The sequence below is a fragment of the Haliotis cracherodii genome, unplaced genomic scaffold (assembly GCF_022045235.1).
Source record: "Haliotis cracherodii isolate W230 unplaced genomic scaffold, xgHalCrac1.p SCAF_7, whole genome shotgun sequence".
Lineage (NCBI taxonomy): Eukaryota > Metazoa > Mollusca > Gastropoda > Lepetellida > Haliotidae > Haliotis > Haliotis cracherodii.
Genome location: NW_027266330.1, coordinates 13,763,178 through 13,784,328, shown reverse-complemented (window position 1 = coordinate 13,784,328; position 21,151 = coordinate 13,763,178). Strand labels below are relative to the sequence as shown.

The window sequence follows — 21,151 nt, the reverse complement described above, 5'->3', positions numbered from 1 at the left end:
AGTAATCCTAAGAGGTGAGCCACACTGCATTGCTGTAGTACTTAACCCCTGACGAAAGACATGGAGTAATCCTAAGGGGTGAGCCACACCACATTGCTGTATTACTTAGCCCTGAAGAAAGACATGGAGAAATCCAAAGGGGTGAACCACACTCCATTGCTGTATTACTTAACACCTGATGTAAGACATAGAGTAATCCAAAGAGGTGATCCACACGGCATTGCTATGTTACTTAACCCCTGCAGAAAGACATTGAGTAATCCTGAGGGATGAACGACACCTCATTGCTGTATTACTTAACCCCTGAAGTAAGACATGGAGTAATCCAAAGGGGTGATCCACACTGCATTGCTGTATTACTTAACCCCTGAAGAAGACATGGAGTAATCCTAAGGGATGAACCACACCACATTGCTGTATTACTTAAACCCTGGCGTACAGCATGGAGTAATCCTAAGGGATAACCCACGCTGCATTGCTGTATTCCTTAAACCCTGAAATAAGACATGGAGTAATCCTAAGGGGTGAACCACACAGCATTGCTGACGTACTTAAACCCTGAAGTAAAACATGGAGTAATCCTAAGGGGTGAACCATACCACATTGTTGTAACACTTAATCCCTGAAGAAAGACATGGATCTATTCTAAGGGCTGAGGTACACTGCATTGCTGTATTATTTAACCCCTGAAGAAAGACATGGCGTAAACCTGAGGGGTGAGCCACACTGCATTGCTGTATTACTTAACCCATGAAGAAAGACATGGAGTAAACCTGAGGGATGAGCCACACTGCATTACTGAATTACTTAACCCCAAGCGAAAGATCAGAAATGGGCCCCACTGGATATAAATAGATATAAGATAATGTCTTCTTACGTTTCCTATGATGTCAAACAGGTCACTCTCCTTCAGCAGCCCTTGTTGAAACCGCCTCAGTTTGGCAATCTGACTTCTCTTCACAGGCCTCTGGTGGATTTCATCTTCTGATAAAATATAGAATGGCATTGTGGGTAGAGAGAAGAAGCTGGATCACATATATAGAATCCTTATACAAATATGGCAATTATTATCATTGGGATGTGGCACTCAAAGTTTGCTTAGGACAACACATATATTGATCAACAACGTGATTATCAAACTTTAACTTGACCATGTTTAGGTAACCCATGACACACAAATTTTGGCTTTCACGCACTATGCGTGAAGGGAAATCAATGTGTATACAAATATGCTGTACACTTAATGCTGTATGTGCTGCAGAGCATGGAATCGTTTCCAACCAATGCAGTCCTCAACGCAGCGGGAGGACAGGCTGCTGAAGACATCCGTTCATGCCGGCAAACAGTCACGTAAGCCACACTAGTAAACATGTCAAGACAAGCAATGTGTTTTCAAGGAGATCTTCGTTCCTCCAGATCAAGTATCCCATACAACTGATTGGCATACACGGGCCCGTTATGCCTGGTGTTGAGATAACACCAACTGGACGTTGCTTGACTGGTCGTCCCCGTTCCTCTTCACTAGTTGACTTCACAGAACCGACCCGTGAAGATCCGGGGTAGAATAGGTCTCCAGCAACCCATGCTTGCCATAAAAGGCGACTATGTTTGTCCTAAGAGGGGACAAACGGGATCAGATGGTCAGGCTCGCTGTCTTGGTTGATGCATGTCATCGATTTCAATTTCGTGGATCGATGCTCGTGATATTAATCACTGGACTGTGTGGTCCAGACTCGATTATTTACAGACCACCGTCATAAAGCTGGAATATTGCTGAGTGCGGAGTAAAAAACAAACCAACCAACCAGCTTCACAGAACCTCGTGGTCGGGTGTTGCGCAATGGTGTCAGGAGGCTAACGTTGCTAAGTGGGTCAGAAAAGGTCAGCAACGTTGTATGAACAGATCTCCTTGTCCTTAAGGACAGCTATTCCCTTCAAGGATGACATTTGCGATATGTACATTCGTTACCATTGGTGACTACGTAAATCCTCATCATGTCAGCGCTATGGACCAGTACTTGAATGTTGACAGAATCGACCGTATTGTATGACCAGCTCGATCACCTGACCCGAGTCCATGAGTACATGTTTGGGACGTTCATTACACCATATCCTGCAGTTCCCCGATATAGACAGGTCCTGCTTAGTGTTGCCATTACACCACATCCTGCAGTTCCCCGATATATACAGGTCCTGCTCAATGTTGCCATTACACCTTATCCTGCAGTTCCCCGATATATACAGGTCCTGCTAAGTGTTGCCATTACACCACATCCGGCAGTTCCCCGATATATAGAGGCCCTGCTTAGTGTTGCCATTACACGACATCCTGCAGTTCCCCGATATATAGAGGTCCTGCTTGGTGTTGCCATTACATCACATCCGGCAGTTCCCCGATATATACAGGTCCTGCTTGATGTTGCCATTACACCACATCCTGCAGTTCCCCGATATATACAGGTCCTGCTTGGTGTTGCCATTACACCACATCTGGCAGTTCCCCGATATATAGAGGTCCTGCTTAGTGTTGCCATAACACAACATCCTGCAGTTGCCTGATAAATAGAGGTCCTGCTTACTGTTGCCATTACACCACATCCGGCAGTTCCCCGATATATACAGGTCCTGCATGGTGTTGCCATTACACCACATCCTGCAGTTCCCCGATATATAGAGGACCTGCTTGGTGTTGCCATAACACAACATCCGGCAGTTCCCCGATATATAGAGGTCCTGCTTAGTGTTGCCGTAACACAACATCCTGCAGTTGCCTGATAAATAGAGGTCCTGCTTACTGTTGCCATTACACCACATCCGGCAGTTCCCCGATATATACAGGTCCTGCTTGGTGTTGCCATTACACCACATCCGGCAGTTCCCCGATATATACAGGCCCTGCTTAGTGTTGCCATTACACAACATCCGGCAGTTGCCTGATAACTAGAGGTCCTGCTTGGTGTTGCCATTACACAACATCCGGCAGTTCCCCGATATATAGAGACCGTGCGTACTTTTGCCATTACACCACATCCTGTAGATCCCCGATATATAGAGGTCTTGCTAAGTGTTGCCATTACACCACATCCTAAAGTTCCGCGATATACAGGTTCTTGGACTGTCATTATCTGATAGTTCCTCATTAAGCTAAAACTCAGATGCTATTGGGAAGCATGACGTGGCAATCAATCAGATCAAAGTGGTCACAAACACACATTACTGACACCTGTCTCCGCGACTCGGAACACTCGATGCAGTTGTTTTCAGATTTTGACAACAGGACTGAATGTCTTGTTTGATCGATTATCGAACCGGACGGACCAGTCGTCCAGAGCTCCGAATAATGATTCTTGGCTCGTTCTTGTTGGTTCCGCCAAAGTGGTAAATGTGCTTACATCTGCCTCACCTCCCCCCACATCAGGCTGACACGACCTGATGTAACTGAAATACTGCTCGAAGTAGTGTTAAAATTCACTCATGGGTAGGATGAACATTGAGTATGATGAGTTTTACCTGGAGAAATCTCTAACTTGGCTGTCTGGATGTGGGAAGGTCCGGGTCTGACCATCTCCTGCAATCATTTCAGATAAAGATATAAATATATGAACAGACTTGATGAGAATCGCTCGCGATGTCAACAATTAATTCAGTGTGATAATGTATGTACACATACTCACCATTGTGCGAGACCTGTTCGACATATTGAAGTTATCAGAATTGTGTGACGTTTTTTGTGCCTTAAATTCATTTACTGTGTGATATTATGACATTATAGCTATTGTAAGCCATATTTACATATTCACCTTTTATACACATTACTTTAAAAACAAATTCATATGAATCAGAGTGGTGAGTTCTATATATGGCCGAGCGCCTCCTTGTGTATGAATCACGTACACAATACACACGTGTTACAGGTTCACTGTCAGCAGTAGGTTCATCAAGTTATACCTGTGCTCAACAATTTCGAACACTTTGTATGTATCATCACTAATTGATAGTGATTCATTTACTCATGTTATGATACAGACACAGCTTTTTGGACAGATTTCTTATGATTTCAGTGTTTTGTTGCTTTATTTAGAAGAAAGATTTGTTGATTGGGTTCATTGGTAGAGGAGAGGAGTGCCTCTCTGATCTTGATCAATAAATATGAATGCCGACTCACACTGATGACTTCCGGCAGCTCCACGTCGTACAGGGACAAGACATCCTGGTGTCTCTGTAGGTAGTGCACTTTGATGTGCCACTCATCAGGAAGGTCTGTAGGTACAAGATAAATCACGTGACATGTTCTTGATAATTGTGGTTTAGGTTTAGACGGAAGTGTTCATGACCTGCATGTGCCATTTCAGATCTATTTGTCTGTACAATGCAAGTTGTTAATGTAAGTTATTGGTTCTCAATTCATGATTTCCTCAAGTCCATTTGGACATTTGTTTGGTCAACCCTGAAACTTCAGGTGTAGTTATGTTTATCCACAGATTCCAACCGTCTGTGGCAACATGTTATAGAGAAGTATAACCCGTGCACTATCGTGATACGTACCACAGTACAGCGAATCAAGGTGTCGTTTTTGGAGGTCTTGTTCCTTAAAATACACGGGAAAATCATTCAAACCATTCATATTTAAACGTCGATAGTGCATATTATTCATTATCAAAGTTGGCTATACAATTAGATTATGTACTAAAATAATGGGCCAGTTATCCATTACATATAGAGATTATTATGAGTCATTGGAACTTGATACGGATGTAATTTGAATTTATCAATTGTGGTAGAGAAAATTGTACCTCCTTTAAGGTCAGCAACATCTTCTCTTGTTCGGCGATCTCTGCAATACCTGAAGGAGAAGTCCACATATAAACAGTGTCAGAGTGAGAAGCGCTGACACTGATGTCTGCTACATTAATACTAATGTCTGCTACATTGATACTTATGTCTGCTACCTTGGTGTGTCTGAGATTCCAAGGAGTGTGTGAGTGAGTTTGGTTTAACGCCGCTTTTAACAGTATTACAGTTATATCATGGCGTGTCAGCTTAATGTGGGGGGGAAAGCCCGAAGTGATGCAGGTCTCATACGTTTACCATTTCGGTTAAACCCACGAGCACAGGTATGGTGCTGACAAACCTAGAAACATAATCGGGTCGAACCGGGATTCCAACCCACAATCATAAGTTTCTGGCGTGCCCAAGAGATGCAACTCTGCACAGCGAATCGCGGCGCCTTAGACGACTGGGCCACCCGTACCCCCAGATTCCAAGGACATAACCACACACATTCTATACGTTCATAACACAAACACATCCACTGATAATGGGAAGGGACAATAGGGCGTGTGACTGCACTAGGTCACACTGTTTGACACCTGATGTCACGATTTGTTAGGCTTAGATACCTCAGGGAATTTTCCCTCCCAATACCTTGTGTAAAAGCCCATGTTACAATTATGGAAAACTGACTTTCCACAGCCACAATACATGCTCGGGTCGAAACAGTAACAGATATTGTAATTAATGCAATGTAATATGCTGTTTACTCCCTGGTACATTCATTGATTCTCAACACTTTTAGTTCAGGCTTAGTGTCATATACCATGTCACTGCGGACATTTGAGCATTGATATCTTTCAAGCCAGGAACGTTGTCTATACATGTCAAACTGAACACTTACATATTTGTGTCTCTGCAGCTCTCATGTCCCGTTCTTGACTTGCAGTGTAGTCATCACTCAACGTCTCCTACAAACATATGTGATTTACAAGTCTGCAAGTTGTCCATACAACAATATCAACTTTTTAGGGAATTTACTGCTATCATTTGACCAAAACGTGACACTGATCCTACCTTTGATATAGATGGCTCATCAAAGTGATTGCTATGAGACTCGTCCATATCTGAGGAAAATGAATTCTTTGTTAGTATCAAACATATGACAGTTATTACATACACATAAACATAAATCTATAACATAGTATCATGTTTTGCATCGATGTCTATATGAACTAAGTTGAAAGATGATCATGATGCTTTAAACACACAAAGAATTTCTTAATTTGAATAACCTGGCACACAGACTATGACTATTGCTCTGGATAAATTAAACAGATATAAAAAAACACAAGTTAAGATGAAAACGTTGTTGCTAAGGTACTCTTGCTGTAAACATTTCACTTGTGTACTTTTCGTTATATCATCAACGTTCCATATTCCGCTTTTGAAACATAATGCAATTATATTTACATTTATTATGCCCAACTAAGAAATGCGTGCACTTGGAGTCAAATCCAAAACTGATTGATACGCTGCTAGCTGACTGGTACCTTTAGCCATCTTAATAGGGCGGAGTTACTATGAGAAGACTACAGGGAGCAGTGGATATTATTGGATACATTGCATGGGGTTTCCATTTGTTTAAAAAATATTACAGTTGAAAAATTCCCCAAACCTAAAAATCAGTTCACCTTTCGATTGAAAAGTGAGGAAGTACAATGGTTCATGAGTTCTGCTATGGAAATGAAGCCTTCATTAAATTGGAATTTGAAAAGATTTTCCCTTAAAAACATTCCAGAATAGCCAAGGACACCAGTTCAAGCCTTGACTGATATCTGTGCAATTTGTACTCATGAAAGCCGGATAAAATATAAACTTCAAAATTTTCTGTGATACCTGTGAAAAGTTTGGTACTGAAATATTGAGTGATCTTTGAGTTTTCGTCCGGAAACAAAACGTGACGGACGGAAGGCGGGACGAACAACACTCAATCCTGTGTCCCCTCCCACTGTGGCGGGGAATATTACATCAGCAAGGACGAAAACAACCAGACTCACCTTCGGCCCTTTTCATAATATCCTGGAACTGAGAGAAAAGAGTTCGTTGGTATTGTAGTAAGAAGATAATTAGTCCATTCATTAATAACTGTAAGATATAATTGTCAATTATATAGGGTTATTGTAAATGCATTCTTGGGCTCATTGTCTGCTTCTGTACAGTGAGAGCTGTCGGATGAGATTCGAAGAACCGAATATTAATCCACTGTATGGTTACCTTGATTGACATCTGCCCCATTTCCCCTGTCTTCGTCTCGTCTCTTTCTTTGTCTCCGGAATCTTTAAGAGAATTTGCAATCATCACAGACAAAATGTTTACAGAAATAGAGCCAGGTTTCATGTTTTTAGTCCATTACGTTTCAGTTAAACATATGTTGATTTGTTGAATAATAGTTGCTAATATAATGTTATAGGTTTATCATCAATAGATGTTTATATGTTGCAAAATGATTTAAGATTGTCACCTGTGTCACCAAAAGCGGGCAAAGGTTAATTTAATTTTTAACTAATACTGTCTCCAACTTAATACGATTAATTATAGTAGATTTCTGAGCACGTAATGAATTGATTTGTTATACCCTGTCTTTGGAGAATACTCAAATCTGATTGGCCAATAACAGATATCAAACGTCACATTTCCACCTAAAATTACGCCCCATTATACCATCTGTTTTTCATATTTAGATATAGGCATAGAGATTCAGAGTGACAGAAAATAAAACTGCATGACAAGAGGGACGAGTTCGGCTTTCCAATTTTTAACTTTCCTTTTCAGTCGAGCAATATTACAGCCTTTGATGTCTACATTTTCCAACTATTGAGTGAGTGAGTGGGTATGGTTTTGCGCCACTTTTTTTAATATTCCAAGCAACATCATTGCGGAGAACACAAGTAATAGGTTTCATAGAATTGCACCCATGAAGGAATCGAACCACTAGGCTACCCACCGCCCCCGCAACAATTGGAGCTTTCCAAAATGGTATTGTACTAGAAGTTAAAGCTTCCTGTCCTTGTTGTATACACAGTTCAAAGACTGACAAAAGTGACACTTTGCACTTTCAGGGACGAAGTAACAATTGGTCACATGAGGTAAAATAACTTTGTTTCTTAGCAGTACAATACAATAGCAGTAATTCGTCAATTCAGGAGGGAGGAATATTAGACGCGTGTAGCATTTACCTACTTGGGATTTACGCACACTATATTAGTTTCTTACAATTGTAAGTAACTAATAGAAACACATTGTGTGTTACTACATGCTGTTCATTCATAACACCTCCAAATAACCAAATAATAAGTACTTCAAAATATCGAACACGATTTACACTGTTTGTTATTGTGACATGATTGAGAATAATTGAAAAACCGAACCCCCTTTCCTTGTCACTTTGTTATGGTAGATTAGTCTGCTAATTAATCCTTTATATCTGTTTTCTAAGTACAGGAAAATGTCAATAACAATTCAATAATTATAATAATTATTTAACTACTGTTTGCCACAGTTTTAGAACATCATGTTTTAATCATACGACATACACTTACCTCTTTCACTGTTTCTCTCCATATTTACCTGCAAGTGAGTAAATTTAACTGCCAATTAACATTTCATCATGGAAAAGAATCAAATCCAAAGCACAAAATGTCCATACTTTTCCCCCAAAATGTAACAATGCTAACCAAACTCATAAATAGTCAGGTTTCAACAACAGTACCTGCTTTATGAACCCATAGTTGGACGCCAGACAAACAGCCAGGTGTGCTCAGATGTATGAGATCATTCCTACATCGTATGTATAACAACGTACCTGCTGGGTGACGCGTTCCAGTTCCCTTCCAAGGTTTATGGCTGCGGAATCATCAGCTTCATCATAATCATCTTCATCATAAAGATCTAAAATAGAAGGACGTGTATTAAAATGAAACTAAATAAGACTTTAAGACATTCACTAATGAAAGCCGTTTGACATGCCAGATTACTATTTGTTGGTAGGTTATTACTCTACCTGTCTGCCACTATTTCATTATCCAAGAATTTGAAAAATAAAGGTGCTGTACAGAAAAAAAAGAATATGTACTTTATTACATCATATACTTCCAGCCAAGACATTATCTACAGTAGTAGTTGTTAACACTGTTCATTTATTCTGGACTGCAGCACAGTAAACACATCAGTGTAGTGTAGTGTAGTGTAGTGTAGTGTAGTGTAGTGTAGTGTAGTGTAGTGTAGTGTAGTGTAGTGTAGTGTAGTGTAGTGTAGTGTAGTGTAGTGTAGTGTAGTGTAGTGTAGTGTAGTGTAGTGTAGTGTAGTGTAGTGTAGTTATAGGCACAATTAAGCCAAATAGGGGATACTAACAGCAATAGTGTTTCACATTGTTAGTAATAACATTATTTCGCCACCGTTACACCATATATGTCCATTGACAGCGACGAGGTTAACTCTTCTATCATCGCCAAAATCTTCATTAATTTCCATTCCATCACCTTTTGTAACAGCGGGATATCGTCCATGACGTAGATAGTTTTGTGACGTCATTGACTCCCTCATTATGCGAATAAATTGTGACGAGCAAGACCGCGTCCGAAACATGCTACAAATCAGTTACTCTACCCAATCTAGAACCATACATCTGACATTTGAAGATCCAAGCAAACCGTGTGGTAACTAGACGAATCTCTCATTTGAAAGAGGGATAATTTTAACGTGAAAATAGAAGGACGTGTATCAAAATGAAACTAAATAAGACTTTAAGACATTCACTTATGAAAGACGCTTGACATGCCAGATTACTATTTGTAGGTAAGTAATTACTCTACCATTATGTCGGCGCCGCCATTTCATTATCCAAGAATCTGAAAAAAAGGTGTTGTACAGAATTATTTTCATTAACTTTATTACATCATATCCTTCCAGCCAACACGTTTTTGTCGAAAGTAGACTTTATAGACAGCAGTAGTTGTAGAAACACAGAAACACTATTCATTTATTCTGGACTGAAGCACAGTAAATATATCAGGAAACACCCCGAACACTCAAAATCAAACTCAACTTTATTCATACTCTTCTTAGAATTAAGCTCAACAAAACTATACCATCATTCCAGATGTTTCAGAATGCAGTGAAACAATATCATATGATTACTAAATGTTCTTCCTTACTAAACTAATTTACATTTGGTCTTCGTGCCTCACTCTATTCCTGTGAAAGAACACTATTATATTGAGACCATTTTAAAGATTTCGTAGTTATTCAACTAGATGCAGAGATGTGACTGCTTGTCAATCGAATGTCTTTGTATTTAGTGTTACAAAATGTTGGCATATGCTACAAAACAATTAAATTCTAAAAAAACCTCTTTTGAAAAATGATGATTGGCTCAATTAAGCCCCCCACTCCAGCCCCCATGAAATCGGGGACCAAAAATGTACTAACAGCAATAATGTTTCACATTGTTAGTTATAACATCCCCTCGCCACCGTTACATCACACATGGCCGTTGACTGCGACGAGGTTAACTCTTCCAACATCTTTAAAATCTTCATTATCTTCCATTGCATCACCCTTTTGCGACAGCGGGATATCGTCCATGACGTAGATGGTTTTTTGACGTCACTGACTCCCTCATTATGCGAATAAATTGCTGACGAGCAAGACCGCGTCCGAAACATGCTACAAATCAGTTACTCTACCCAATCTAGAACCGTACATCTGACAATCGAAGATCCAGTCAAACCGTGTGGTAACAAGACGAATCTCTCATTTGGAAGAGGGATAACTATAACGTGAAAATAGAAGGACGTGTATCAAAATAAAACTAAATAAGACTTTAAGACATTCACTAATGAAAGACGCTTGACATGCCAGATTACTATTTGTAGGTAAGTAATTACTCTACCTCTATGTCGGCGCTGCCATTTCATTTTCCAAGAATCTGAAAAAAAGGTGTTGTACAGAATTATTTTCATTAACTTTATTACATCATATCCTTCCAGCCAACACGTTTTTGTCGAAAGTAGACTTTATAGACAGCAGTAGTTGTAGAAACACAGAAACACTATTCATTTTTTTCTGAACTGAAGCACAGTAAATATATTAGGAAACACCTCGAACACTCAAAATCAAACTCAACTTTATTCATACTCTTCTTAGAATTAAGCTCAACAAAACTATACCATCATTCCAGATGTTTCAGAATGCAGTGAAACAATATCATGATTACTAAATGTTCTTCCTTACTAAACTCATTTACGTTTGGTCTTCGTGCCTTACTCTATTCCTGTGAAAGAACACTATTATATTGAGACCATTTTAAAGATTTCGTAGTTATTCAACTAGATGCAGAGATGTGACTGCGTGTCAATCGAATGTCTTTGTATTTAGTGTTACAAAATGTTGGCATATGCTACAAAACAATTAAATTCTAAAAAAAACCCTCTTTTGAAAAATGATGATTGGCTCAATTAAGCCCTACCACTCCAGCCCCCATGAAATCGAGGACCTATAAAGTACTAACAGCAATAATGTTTCATATTGTTAGTAATAACATCACCTCGCCACCGTTACATCATACATGGTCGTTGACTGCGACGAGGTTAACTCTTCCAACATCGTCAAAATCTTCATTAATTTCTATTGCATCACCCTTTTGCGACAGCGGGATATCGTCCATGACGTAGATAGTTTTGTGACGTCACTGACTTCCCTATTCTCCCGATAAATAACTGACGAGCAAGACAGCAAACGAAGTTAAGTCAAACCGTGTGGTAACTAGACGAATCTCTCGTTTGGAAGAGGGATAACTATAACGTGTGTTATTTAGCAACATACCTCAATGGCAAATCGACACGGAGCTCTTACTTTTCCTTTAGATAAACAGCGAGTGTAACTGCTTTCGTGTTCTGTCATTCGTGTAACTGTGCTCGACAAAACAACTTCAGTTTGATTCTGAGCAAAGTTCCTGGCAAACCATACATGAAGATGACGTCATAGTGCATAACATAATAACGAAGGGTTAACCTCTAAGAGGTCATCTTATTACCTGATGCTTAAATTACATCTAATGTCTAGAGTAGAAGTGGTGACTATAAGCATAATGATCCTTCCATGAGCATTCTATGTACTTACCTATTGTAGTCTGGAAATAATCAATGAGGATCTTGTCTTCAACTCGAAACTAGAGAAACCATAACAATATTAGTTGCTTACAGTCATGCATGTATACATGTACATAGTTGTATGTTGTTTTGCTTTTCTGTTTATCGTGTTTCTTACCAGATGTTTATTTTTCGTGTATGCCCCTGTTTGTCTATCTCATATTCTCACCTCTTTTATGCTGCACAGAACGTCTTCCTGTCGCAATATTCTCTGTTTAAACTCCATGAGTTGAGGATTCATCCTAATAGCGAGGAGGTCCCGACCGTCACACACTGTAACAGAAGACATCCGTTTAATTGTGAGAATAGTATTCCAAAGGATGAATGAAGGATATTTCTTATGGTAAACAAGCTTAAAGAACAACGCAGCCAGCCACAGCATATACTTCTTACACCTTGTTATAACACACAAGTTTATGTAGCTTCACAATGCGTTTAACCTCCTCATTCTCACCTGGTGAAAGGTCGTCAACTGGAGGGTGTCGAAGTGCCTTTTTCTTTCGATCAAGTTCCTACAAAAATAGATGAATACAACAACAAAACTGATAGTGACGCAAAGCCTTCTCACCATTGCACTTCAGAATCACATGGCCAAATTCACACGTGTATAATAGACTAATTCTCATCGAATGTCAAAGTGTACTTATTACTATCAATGGATGTTTATATCAATGTCAATGAAATGATTGACTATTCCAGTGAACGCAGTGAATGTGCTTTAGGGCAAAGCTATCTCTAAACAACAAACTAGCCAACAAGGCATAATCGAGCGAACACTGGCGACATAATGACATCTATAACTGTTCTGAAACATATGCAGCTTATATGGCAATGTGTCGATACTGATTTACTTGTACCGGCCCCGAATACCGCATGTTAGTTGACCATTACATGCCAAATGCTTGCTGAGCAACAACGGGATAATGTCGGTTTAGCGACACTAGCACCGGTAGGGATAACTATCACTATAGATAATTCATTGATTCGGTGATGGCCCAAAGCCAGATCTCTGCAACAGGGCCATTCTTCGGTTGTTGTTACAAGCCAATTATATACTTCTTTACCGTGTTTTAATACATTTTGCGAGATTCTTTTCAGAGGATGTTGTCTGTTAGCGAGACACTGTTGTACACAAGTAATATAATTATTTAAACGAATGCTTGATTATGTTAGTTTAAGTATATTTAAATCTAGCAGGGCAACGTTCCTGAGGATTACTTTTTGAGCAGCGATTGAGCAGCGAATATTCAAACATGACTATGTCTGAGAGTGTGACATTTTGTCACTGTCATCATCTCACCTGTGGTGTTTGAGCAAAAGGAAGACCTGCCTCACAATGATATATTTTATTCCGACAAAGTTTGGTCGAGGTTATTGTCAGTTTTAAGAAAAGTACTTGAGACCATTATAAAACCAGTAGCGGTTGACTATAAAAACACAGATAATTTATAACGGTGCAAATAACGGGCAAAACAGGCTGAATGTTATCGGCCTGAAAAGGACCAGTATTGTACTGGCACCCACTGAAGTCAGTATGCAAAACAGTAATCAGGAATGTTGTAATCACGCAAGTAATGCAGTGTCAGCTAAACGATATCAGGCGTGAAAAGGACCAGTATTGGACCATGGAGCCAATACATAAAATGTACTTCCAAGTCAATGTGCAAACCAGTAGTAAGCAGGGGATGGGGCGGACTCACTGTTGTGATCGGGCTGCTATTGGTCTAAGTACGCAATGTTAGCTGGGGTATGTTTTGAATGGCTATACCATTATTAAATGTCGAGGTTGATGACGAATTGAGTCTTCACCCTCAAAATGTTATACATTACTTTACTATTATATAACTATTCGGTGTCACTCACAGTCATGAGGCGCTTTAATTTTACAGATAACAGCCGCAACACGTCCATTTCTTCAAAAAGGAAGTTTATTTGTCTTTGCCAGCCAACTGGAAAGACATGAAACGTAAAGACACAAAGTAAACTCCAGAAAGCAAAAGCATGCTACAAACATATAACAACATGTTTAAATATCCTGCAGGCAGCAGGTTGTCATATTTCTGCCTTACCTCGGTCATAACAACAACTAAAAAACATTACTTTCATAGGGGTCTTAAATTGAGAGACTGTTAGAGCATCTTGAGAACAAACTGTGATACAGTTCACACAAGAACTGATACACACGTTTACAAACAGCTCAGCCTTGAACCGTTGAGGACGTTATCGATACCCTTATTTAGAGGAAAATGTGGAATATTTGCTTAGTATTCCCGAATAAATTTAATAACTGATCGATATGAAAACATGGAATATATATATTATTCTTGCGTGTCATGAACTCACCTTCCTTCAATGCATCTATTTGTCCTTTCATCCTGTCCACCTCCTGAAACATAAATTAATCCATTATTCTTCTCACTGACTTTATCAATACACCCTCATACACTACATACACATACAAGCTGATGCAGATAACTAACCACGTGTAAGACAGGCATCAACGAAGTCATGATGTTTTCTGTGGTCCATGTCAGTCAAGTGGTAAAGCAAAGCCTCACGGTAATTTCTTTAAGTATATAATCGTTACATATTACAAGATATGCTTATATATATCGATGTAAGACTCCAAGTCATATATTGTACTTATTCAAAGCATCTATGTATACTTACTCTTTTCATGGCTGTGTAACGCTTCTTCAGGTTTGCCAATTCCATTTGAGCTGCAACAAAGATTGTTATTAACAGTCATAGCACTCAAATACTTTGAATTGTTTTACAATGTATTTCTGCAAAGTAGTAGCAACTGTGAAAATGTATATTCTACATGCGATCGTAATGTTGTTTTATTCAACTGTTTTTTTTCATGGCGAAATCAATTAAAAGAATTGCTGTCGTCGTATGTTATGCAAAGTATAATTGGTTTTTAATGTCATGTTTCTAGTTCGCCTGGGTCAATGTATGTGTACAGATAGTTTTACATGCAATGTATGGAGTAGAAAATCTCCGAGATATAATATGCTACAACTTGTACAGAAGTATAACCTATATGATATACTTGTTAACTATGTCAATATTTGTCAATTGTTGGTCCAAGGCAATGAATGATGCTATTAAATCTCATCAAGATGATGTATTTTATGTCCATCTTAATTCAAGACTTAGCCTGTTAATATATGTAGTATAAGATCAAGTAAAGAACACGATCTCTGGAAACTAGCCGTGGAGAAGTATGACCATTTAACCAACATTGCAAGACTTGTATTCTTGGGATCAGCTGAAATTGTCTCTAGAGAAAGCTGGTGTAAAACTGTCGCCAATGATATTGTAAAGCGCGTGTTTATGTCTTGTACAATCAACATGAATGACCGAAATTAACTTTTTAACACCATATGTGATATCCTGGATGAAAATGTTTTTGTTAAGATCTGGGAGAAAGATGATGATGTTATTCTTGCGTTTTCACTTGGTGAATGTTTAATTGAATTATTATTGAACTAGAAAGAGATGTGTGGGCGGAAGTACTAATTAATGTAAGCCGCTTTTTAAGGAAATGGCGATACCTGCTACAAAACTTGTATGTTTATGAACATGTGTAAATATACCCCCGATTCATGTTAAACATGTAACATATTTACAATCTGCATATTGTAATTGTAAAGTTTAATGTGTTCAGACTACACATCCCTTGTGAGTAGTACAGTTTAATGTGTTCAGACTACACATCCCTTGTGGGTAGTACAGTTTAATGTGTTCAGACTACACGACCCTTGTGGGTGCTACAGTTTAATGTGTTAATGCTACACGACCCTTGTGGGTATTACAGCTTAATGTGTTCATGCTACACGAGCCTCGTGGGTAGTACAGCTTAATGCGTTCTGACTACAAGACCTTTGTGGTTAGTACAGCTTAATGTGTTCTGACTAGAAGACCTTTGTGGGTATTACAGCTTAATGTGTTCATGCTACACGAGCCTCGTGGGTAGTACAGCTTAATGTGTTCATGCTACACGAGCCTCTTGTGTAGTACAGCTTAATGTGTTCATGCTACACGAGCCTCGTGGGTAGTACAGCTTAATGTGTTCATGCTACACGAGCCTTGTGGGTAGTACAGCTTAATGTGTTCATGCTACAAGACTTTTGTGGGTAGTACAGCTTAATGTGTTCAGGCTACAAGACTTTTGTGGGTAGTACAGCTTAATGTGTTCAGGCTACAAGACCCTTGTGGGTAGTACAGCTTAATGTGTTCATGCTACAAGACTTTTGTGGGCAGTACAGCTTAATGTGTTCAGGCTACACGAGCCTCGTGTGTAGTACAGCTTAATGTGTTCATGCTACACGAGCCTTGTGGGTAGTACAGCTTAATGTGTTCATGCTTCAAGACTTTTGTGGGCAGTACAGGTTAATGTGTTCAGGTTACACGAGCCTTGTGGGTAGTACAGCTTAAGGTGTTCTGACTACAAGACCCTTGTGTGTAGTACAGTTTAGTGTGTTCAGGCTACACGAGCTTCGTGGTAGGGTAGGACAGTTTTACGTATTCAGACTACAAGACCCTTGTGGGTAGTACAGTTTGATGTGTTCAGACTACACGACCCTTGTGGGTATAATAGTTTAATGTGTTCAGGCAACAAAACCCTTGTGGGTAGTACTATCAGTAGCCTATCAGTACGGCTGATAGGGTTCACACGACATGACCCTTGTGGGTTATACAGTTTAATGTATTCGGGCTACCCGATCCTTGTGGGTAGGTTCTATAGAACTAATGTTGCCAAGCAACTCACAACTTCAAAAAGATGGTGTATTAAGTGTTCTTATGGTAACAAAAGCCAGCAGTTTAATATTTTAAAAACATATCAGCACCTCGAACACACATTTTCTCACACTGTGTCTTGACTCATGTATTTCCGTTTGACATATTTGCTGTTTCATCAATTGCTTATCTATTTGTGTTATGGTTAAACATGAATGTTTTGAAGTTCTGACTTCAAGACCCTTGTGGGTAGTACAGTTGAATGTTTTAAGGCTACACGACCCTTGTGGGTAGTACAGCTTAATGTGTTAAGGCTACACGAGCCTCGTGGTTAGCACAGTTTAATGTATTCAGACCACAAGACCCTTGTGGGTAGTACAGCTTAATGTGGTCTGACTACAAGACCCTTGTGGGTAGTGCAGTTTAATGTGTTCAGACTACAAGACCCTTGTGGGAAGTACAGTTTAATGTGTTCAGACTACAAGACCCTTGTGGGAAGTACAGTTTAATGTATTCAGACCACAAGACCCTTGTGGGTAGTACAGCTTTGTGTGGTCTGACTACAAGACCCTTGTGGGTAGTACAGTTTAATGTGTTCAGACTACAAGACCCTTGTGGGAAGTACAGTTTAATGTATTCAGGCTACCCGATCCTTGTGGGTAGGTTCTATAGAACTAATGTTGCCAAGCAACTCACAACTTCAAAAAGATGGTATAGTAAGTGTTCTTATAGTAACAAAAGCAAGCAGTTTAATATTTTCAATACATATCAGCACCTCGAACACACATTTTCTCACACTGTGTCTTGCCTCATGTATTTCCGTTTGACATATTTGCTGTTTCATCAATTGCTTATCTATTTGTGTTATGGTTAAACATGAATGTTTTGAAGTTCTGACTTCAAGACCCTTGTGGGTAGTACAGTTGAATGTTTTAAGGCTACACGACCCTTGTGGGTAGTACAGCTTAATGTGTTAAGGCTACACGAGCCTCGTGGTTAGCACAGTTTAATGTATTCAGACCACAAGACCCTTGTGGGTAGTACAGCTTAATGTGGTCTGACTACAAGACCCTTGTGGGTAGTGCAGTTTAATGTGTTCAGACTACAAGACCCTTGTGGGAAGTACAGTTTAATGTGTTCAGACTACAAGACCCTTGTGGGAAGTACAGTTTAATGTATTCAGACCACAAGACCCTTGTGGGTAGTACAGCTTTGTGTGGTCTGACTACAAGACCCTTGTGGGTAGTACAGTTTAATGTGTTCAGACTACAAGACCCTTGTGGGAAGTACAGTTTAATGTATTCAGGCTACCCGATCCTTGTGGGTAGGTTCTATAGAACTAATGTTGCCAAGCAACTCACAACTTCAAAAAGATGGTATAGTAAGTGTTCTTATAGTAACAAAAGCAAGCAGTTTAATATTTTCAATACATATCAGCACCTCGAACACACATTTTCTCACACTGTGTCTTGCCTCATGTATTTCCGTTTGACATATTTGCTGTTTCATCAATTGCTTATCTATTTGTGTTATGGTTAAACATGAATGTTTTGAAGTTAGACAACACCTTTTAAAAATAAATGTGATGTCAAATGTATTTGAATTCTTTACAGAATATGGCATTTTATGTCGGTATTATTAACATCACAAGCACACTTACCGAAATTGTGACTCAAGTGACGTCCAGAAGACTGACTCAACTTCACCTGCATCTTGATGTCTGTCACTTCTGCATCCAGTTTACTGAGAAGGTGTAGAATACGGTCTTTCACCTGTCTGTGCTTGATGATCATATTCAAGGCCTCTCCTCTAGATTTGTGTTTAAAGAGAAATATCAGACTTCCCCGTTTTGTTTGTTCGAGGTCAGCACCGAAGTTTTCTTTCATCTCGTCCTTAAAGACGGCAGTGTCTCTGCTGGATGGTTCAGATAAGGCTCGGTTCTTCGTATCGTTGATGTTCCACTCGCTTCCGAAATTAACTGTACTATTGCTTATGTTGAATGTATTTCCTTCAAATGAAAATATTGTATTCAAAGATGTATACAAATACTGACTAACGTCTTGAATTAAACGGAAGCAGAGCGTTTATAACATTTAATAAACAGATAGTCAATTTGTATACATATATTTAAAGACGTGATATATGAGTACCTTCATTTCTTGTTGTCGTGTTCTGTGTTCCGAAAACGTTCGAGTTTGTAGCCTTAGAGTTGCCGTCCATTCCTACAATAGATGTATCTGAAAAACATTACTGGACATCAGAGAGATACGAGTATCCTAGGGTGGAGAAAAAGAAAATATACAGTCAGACAAAAAATGTCAAATGGTTCAGCTATTGTCATTGCAGACGCTCATCTACGAAGCTATAATTCTTTTTATCAAACTGCCACTAATTGATGCCATTCACTTCAATATCATAATCATATTAGAAATTTCTGTGGTGATAGTTGTCACCTAATTGAAATCGATGATCTGTTTTTTACTTTTAAGGGAGATAAGGGTTTCTTTATCCCCTTAACAATAGAGACACAGAAGAACATACAAAACACCAAAGAACTCGATGGGATGAGAGATATAATGTTAACAAGCGACAAAATCCTTTCATAAGTCAGTTCATTGCACGATCCCGACTAATAAGCATGTGTTTATGAATCACCATCAAATTGGGAATTGGGTATTTGACCTTTATTAAAATATCAGATAATTGTTATATCTCACGTTTAAGTTTTTGGCCAAATTCTTGGGGGGGGGGGGGGGGGGGGGGGTATTTTGCCAATTTGGATAAAGAAAAAGGGGAGCACAGTTGACATTTGCTTCACCTTTTGGTGTTTTGTTTGTTGTTTAACGCCACATTCAAGATTCACTCAGCAATATTCCAGCTATATGACGGCGCGCTGGAAATCCAGTGATTGACATCATGAGCATCAAGTCAGCGAGCTTGACCACACCAGATTTAGTTAGTCGCCTCCTACGACAAGCAATTGCTGATTCCCAATTCTGACCCAGATCTTCACGGGGGAGATAGAGATGTAACTATATGGAATCGGAACCATGATATTAACCATGTGATTGTGAAATAGGCTATGCAAGAATTTATCTGAAAAAAAACTAAGAAAATATACATTTGGTCTATGTGTACAGATTTGTTTAGGACATAAATGATCCCATGTTTAGAAAAAGAATACCCTCTAAAAAAACATTAGATAAAGGGACATAACTCTGAAGTGTGTCATTATTCATTGTGACATCGTGTTGCCTCAAAATAACAAGGAAGTTATATTACCTGACCTTACTTCGTTATTTTTACTGTTAGTGGCATCCAGGCGATTTTACCAATCACACATACAACAGCAGAGGGTATTACAAGGTATTTTGATAAACAATTACCTTCCATAAAAATATTTGCAGATTTAGAAACATCACTCGGATGATCTCTCTCAAAACCATAAGATACATCTTGGTTCTTTTCCTCCTGTGGACTTTCTAATACTAACTTGTATATGTATAGTTAATATGGTTAACATGAAAAGAACCTGATTCAAGGATTTATTGTCATAAGGCCATAATACCCAAAAGACATACATGGTGAAGGTCATGTAACTCACAGTGTGGTGTGTGAACAATATGGAACAATTAGTAGCATACATGGTAGGATTGAGTATAACCTCACAGTTCATTTCCTATACGAAATCATTAAGCATACTATAAATTCTTACAATGTCACGGTTGAAAAACATGTCAGAATGTTCATACTTGGACAAATATTTACTATTTATTTGAGACTAGAGAGGAGAACTGAACACTTATATACACAAAGGACCTAGAAAAGCATCTTCATTCTCCAAAGAATTGTTTCTTATGTATTCCTGGACACAAAGTATATTATAACCAGTTCTAAGTTTCAGCAATGCAGTTCTATACTTAGAAGTATTCATATTAACAACATCGTTCTCACATCGAAAACCTGACTTAAATTGTGTATAAAATACTACAGAGGGGTTTAAGACCATTGTTTTGTTTGTTTGTTTGTGTATTGTTTAACGCTGCGCTGGGCTATATTCCAGCTTTATGACGGTGGTATGTAAATAGTCGAATCTAGACCAGACAATCCAGACATCATGAGCATCGATTCACGCAACTGGGATACGATGACATGCATCAACCAATTCAGCGAGCTTGACCACCCGATCCCGTTAGTCGCTTCTAACGACAAGCATGGGTTCTAACCCGGAATCTTCACGAGACTGGAGGGATTGTGAGAATATGCGAGAAATACCTACCTGTACATAAAGGAACCTGTCCAACATTGCCAAGGTCGGATTCTATTGAAGGAGTCATCGCTATTAAAATAACGGGTAAATATTTTTAAAGCTTGTACATTTCATCATCATCCTTAATGAGGCTGTTCATAATTTAGTAGTAGTG

The 21,151-nt window shown here is 39.0% G+C and overlaps 2 protein-coding genes and 1 long non-coding RNA gene across 3 annotated transcripts in view; all 3 read right to left on the bottom strand.

Annotated features, from left to right (window-relative positions):
- LOC139448674 (uncharacterized) overlaps window positions 1–9,375 on the bottom strand; it is a 28,488-nt gene extending 19,113 nt beyond the window's left edge. The window contains exons 1-10 of the mRNA XM_071230227.1: window positions 9,234–9,375; window positions 8,636–8,721; window positions 8,373–8,400; window positions 7,048–7,109; window positions 5,675–5,741; window positions 4,794–4,843; window positions 4,546–4,588; window positions 4,166–4,260; window positions 3,511–3,568; window positions 878–984 (exon numbers count right to left, since the gene is read on the bottom strand). Of these exons, the coding sequence (XP_071086328.1) occupies window positions 878–984; window positions 3,511–3,568; window positions 4,166–4,260; window positions 4,546–4,588; window positions 4,794–4,843; window positions 5,675–5,741; window positions 7,048–7,109; window positions 8,373–8,400; window positions 8,636–8,721; window positions 9,234–9,375 (738 nt within the window). The remainder of the gene's footprint in view (window positions 1–877; window positions 985–3,510; window positions 3,569–4,165; window positions 4,261–4,545; window positions 4,589–4,793; window positions 4,844–5,674; window positions 5,742–7,047; window positions 7,110–8,372; window positions 8,401–8,635; window positions 8,722–9,233) is intronic.
- A 2,577-nt stretch (window positions 9,376–11,952) lies between these two features.
- LOC139447412 (uncharacterized) lies at window positions 11,953–12,494 on the bottom strand. The gene is made up of 3 exons (XR_011652023.1): window positions 12,436–12,494; window positions 12,151–12,254; window positions 11,953–12,001 (listed from the first exon to the last, which is right to left on the bottom strand). It is a non-coding gene; the product is annotated as an uncharacterized lncRNA (long non-coding RNA).
- An 870-nt stretch (window positions 12,495–13,364) lies between these two features.
- The window catches only part of LOC139448672 (uncharacterized), a 36,406-nt gene continuing 28,619 nt past the window's right edge, over window positions 13,365–21,151 (bottom strand). Inside the window, exons 5-10 of the mRNA XM_071230226.1 lie at window positions 21,007–21,066; window positions 18,878–18,949; window positions 18,388–18,735; window positions 14,652–14,701; window positions 14,325–14,367; window positions 13,365–13,408 (exon numbers count right to left, since the gene is read on the bottom strand). Coding sequence (XP_071086327.1) covers window positions 13,365–13,408; window positions 14,325–14,367; window positions 14,652–14,701; window positions 18,388–18,735; window positions 18,878–18,949; window positions 21,007–21,066 — 617 coding nt within the window. The remainder of the gene's footprint in view (window positions 13,409–14,324; window positions 14,368–14,651; window positions 14,702–18,387; window positions 18,736–18,877; window positions 18,950–21,006; window positions 21,067–21,151) is intronic.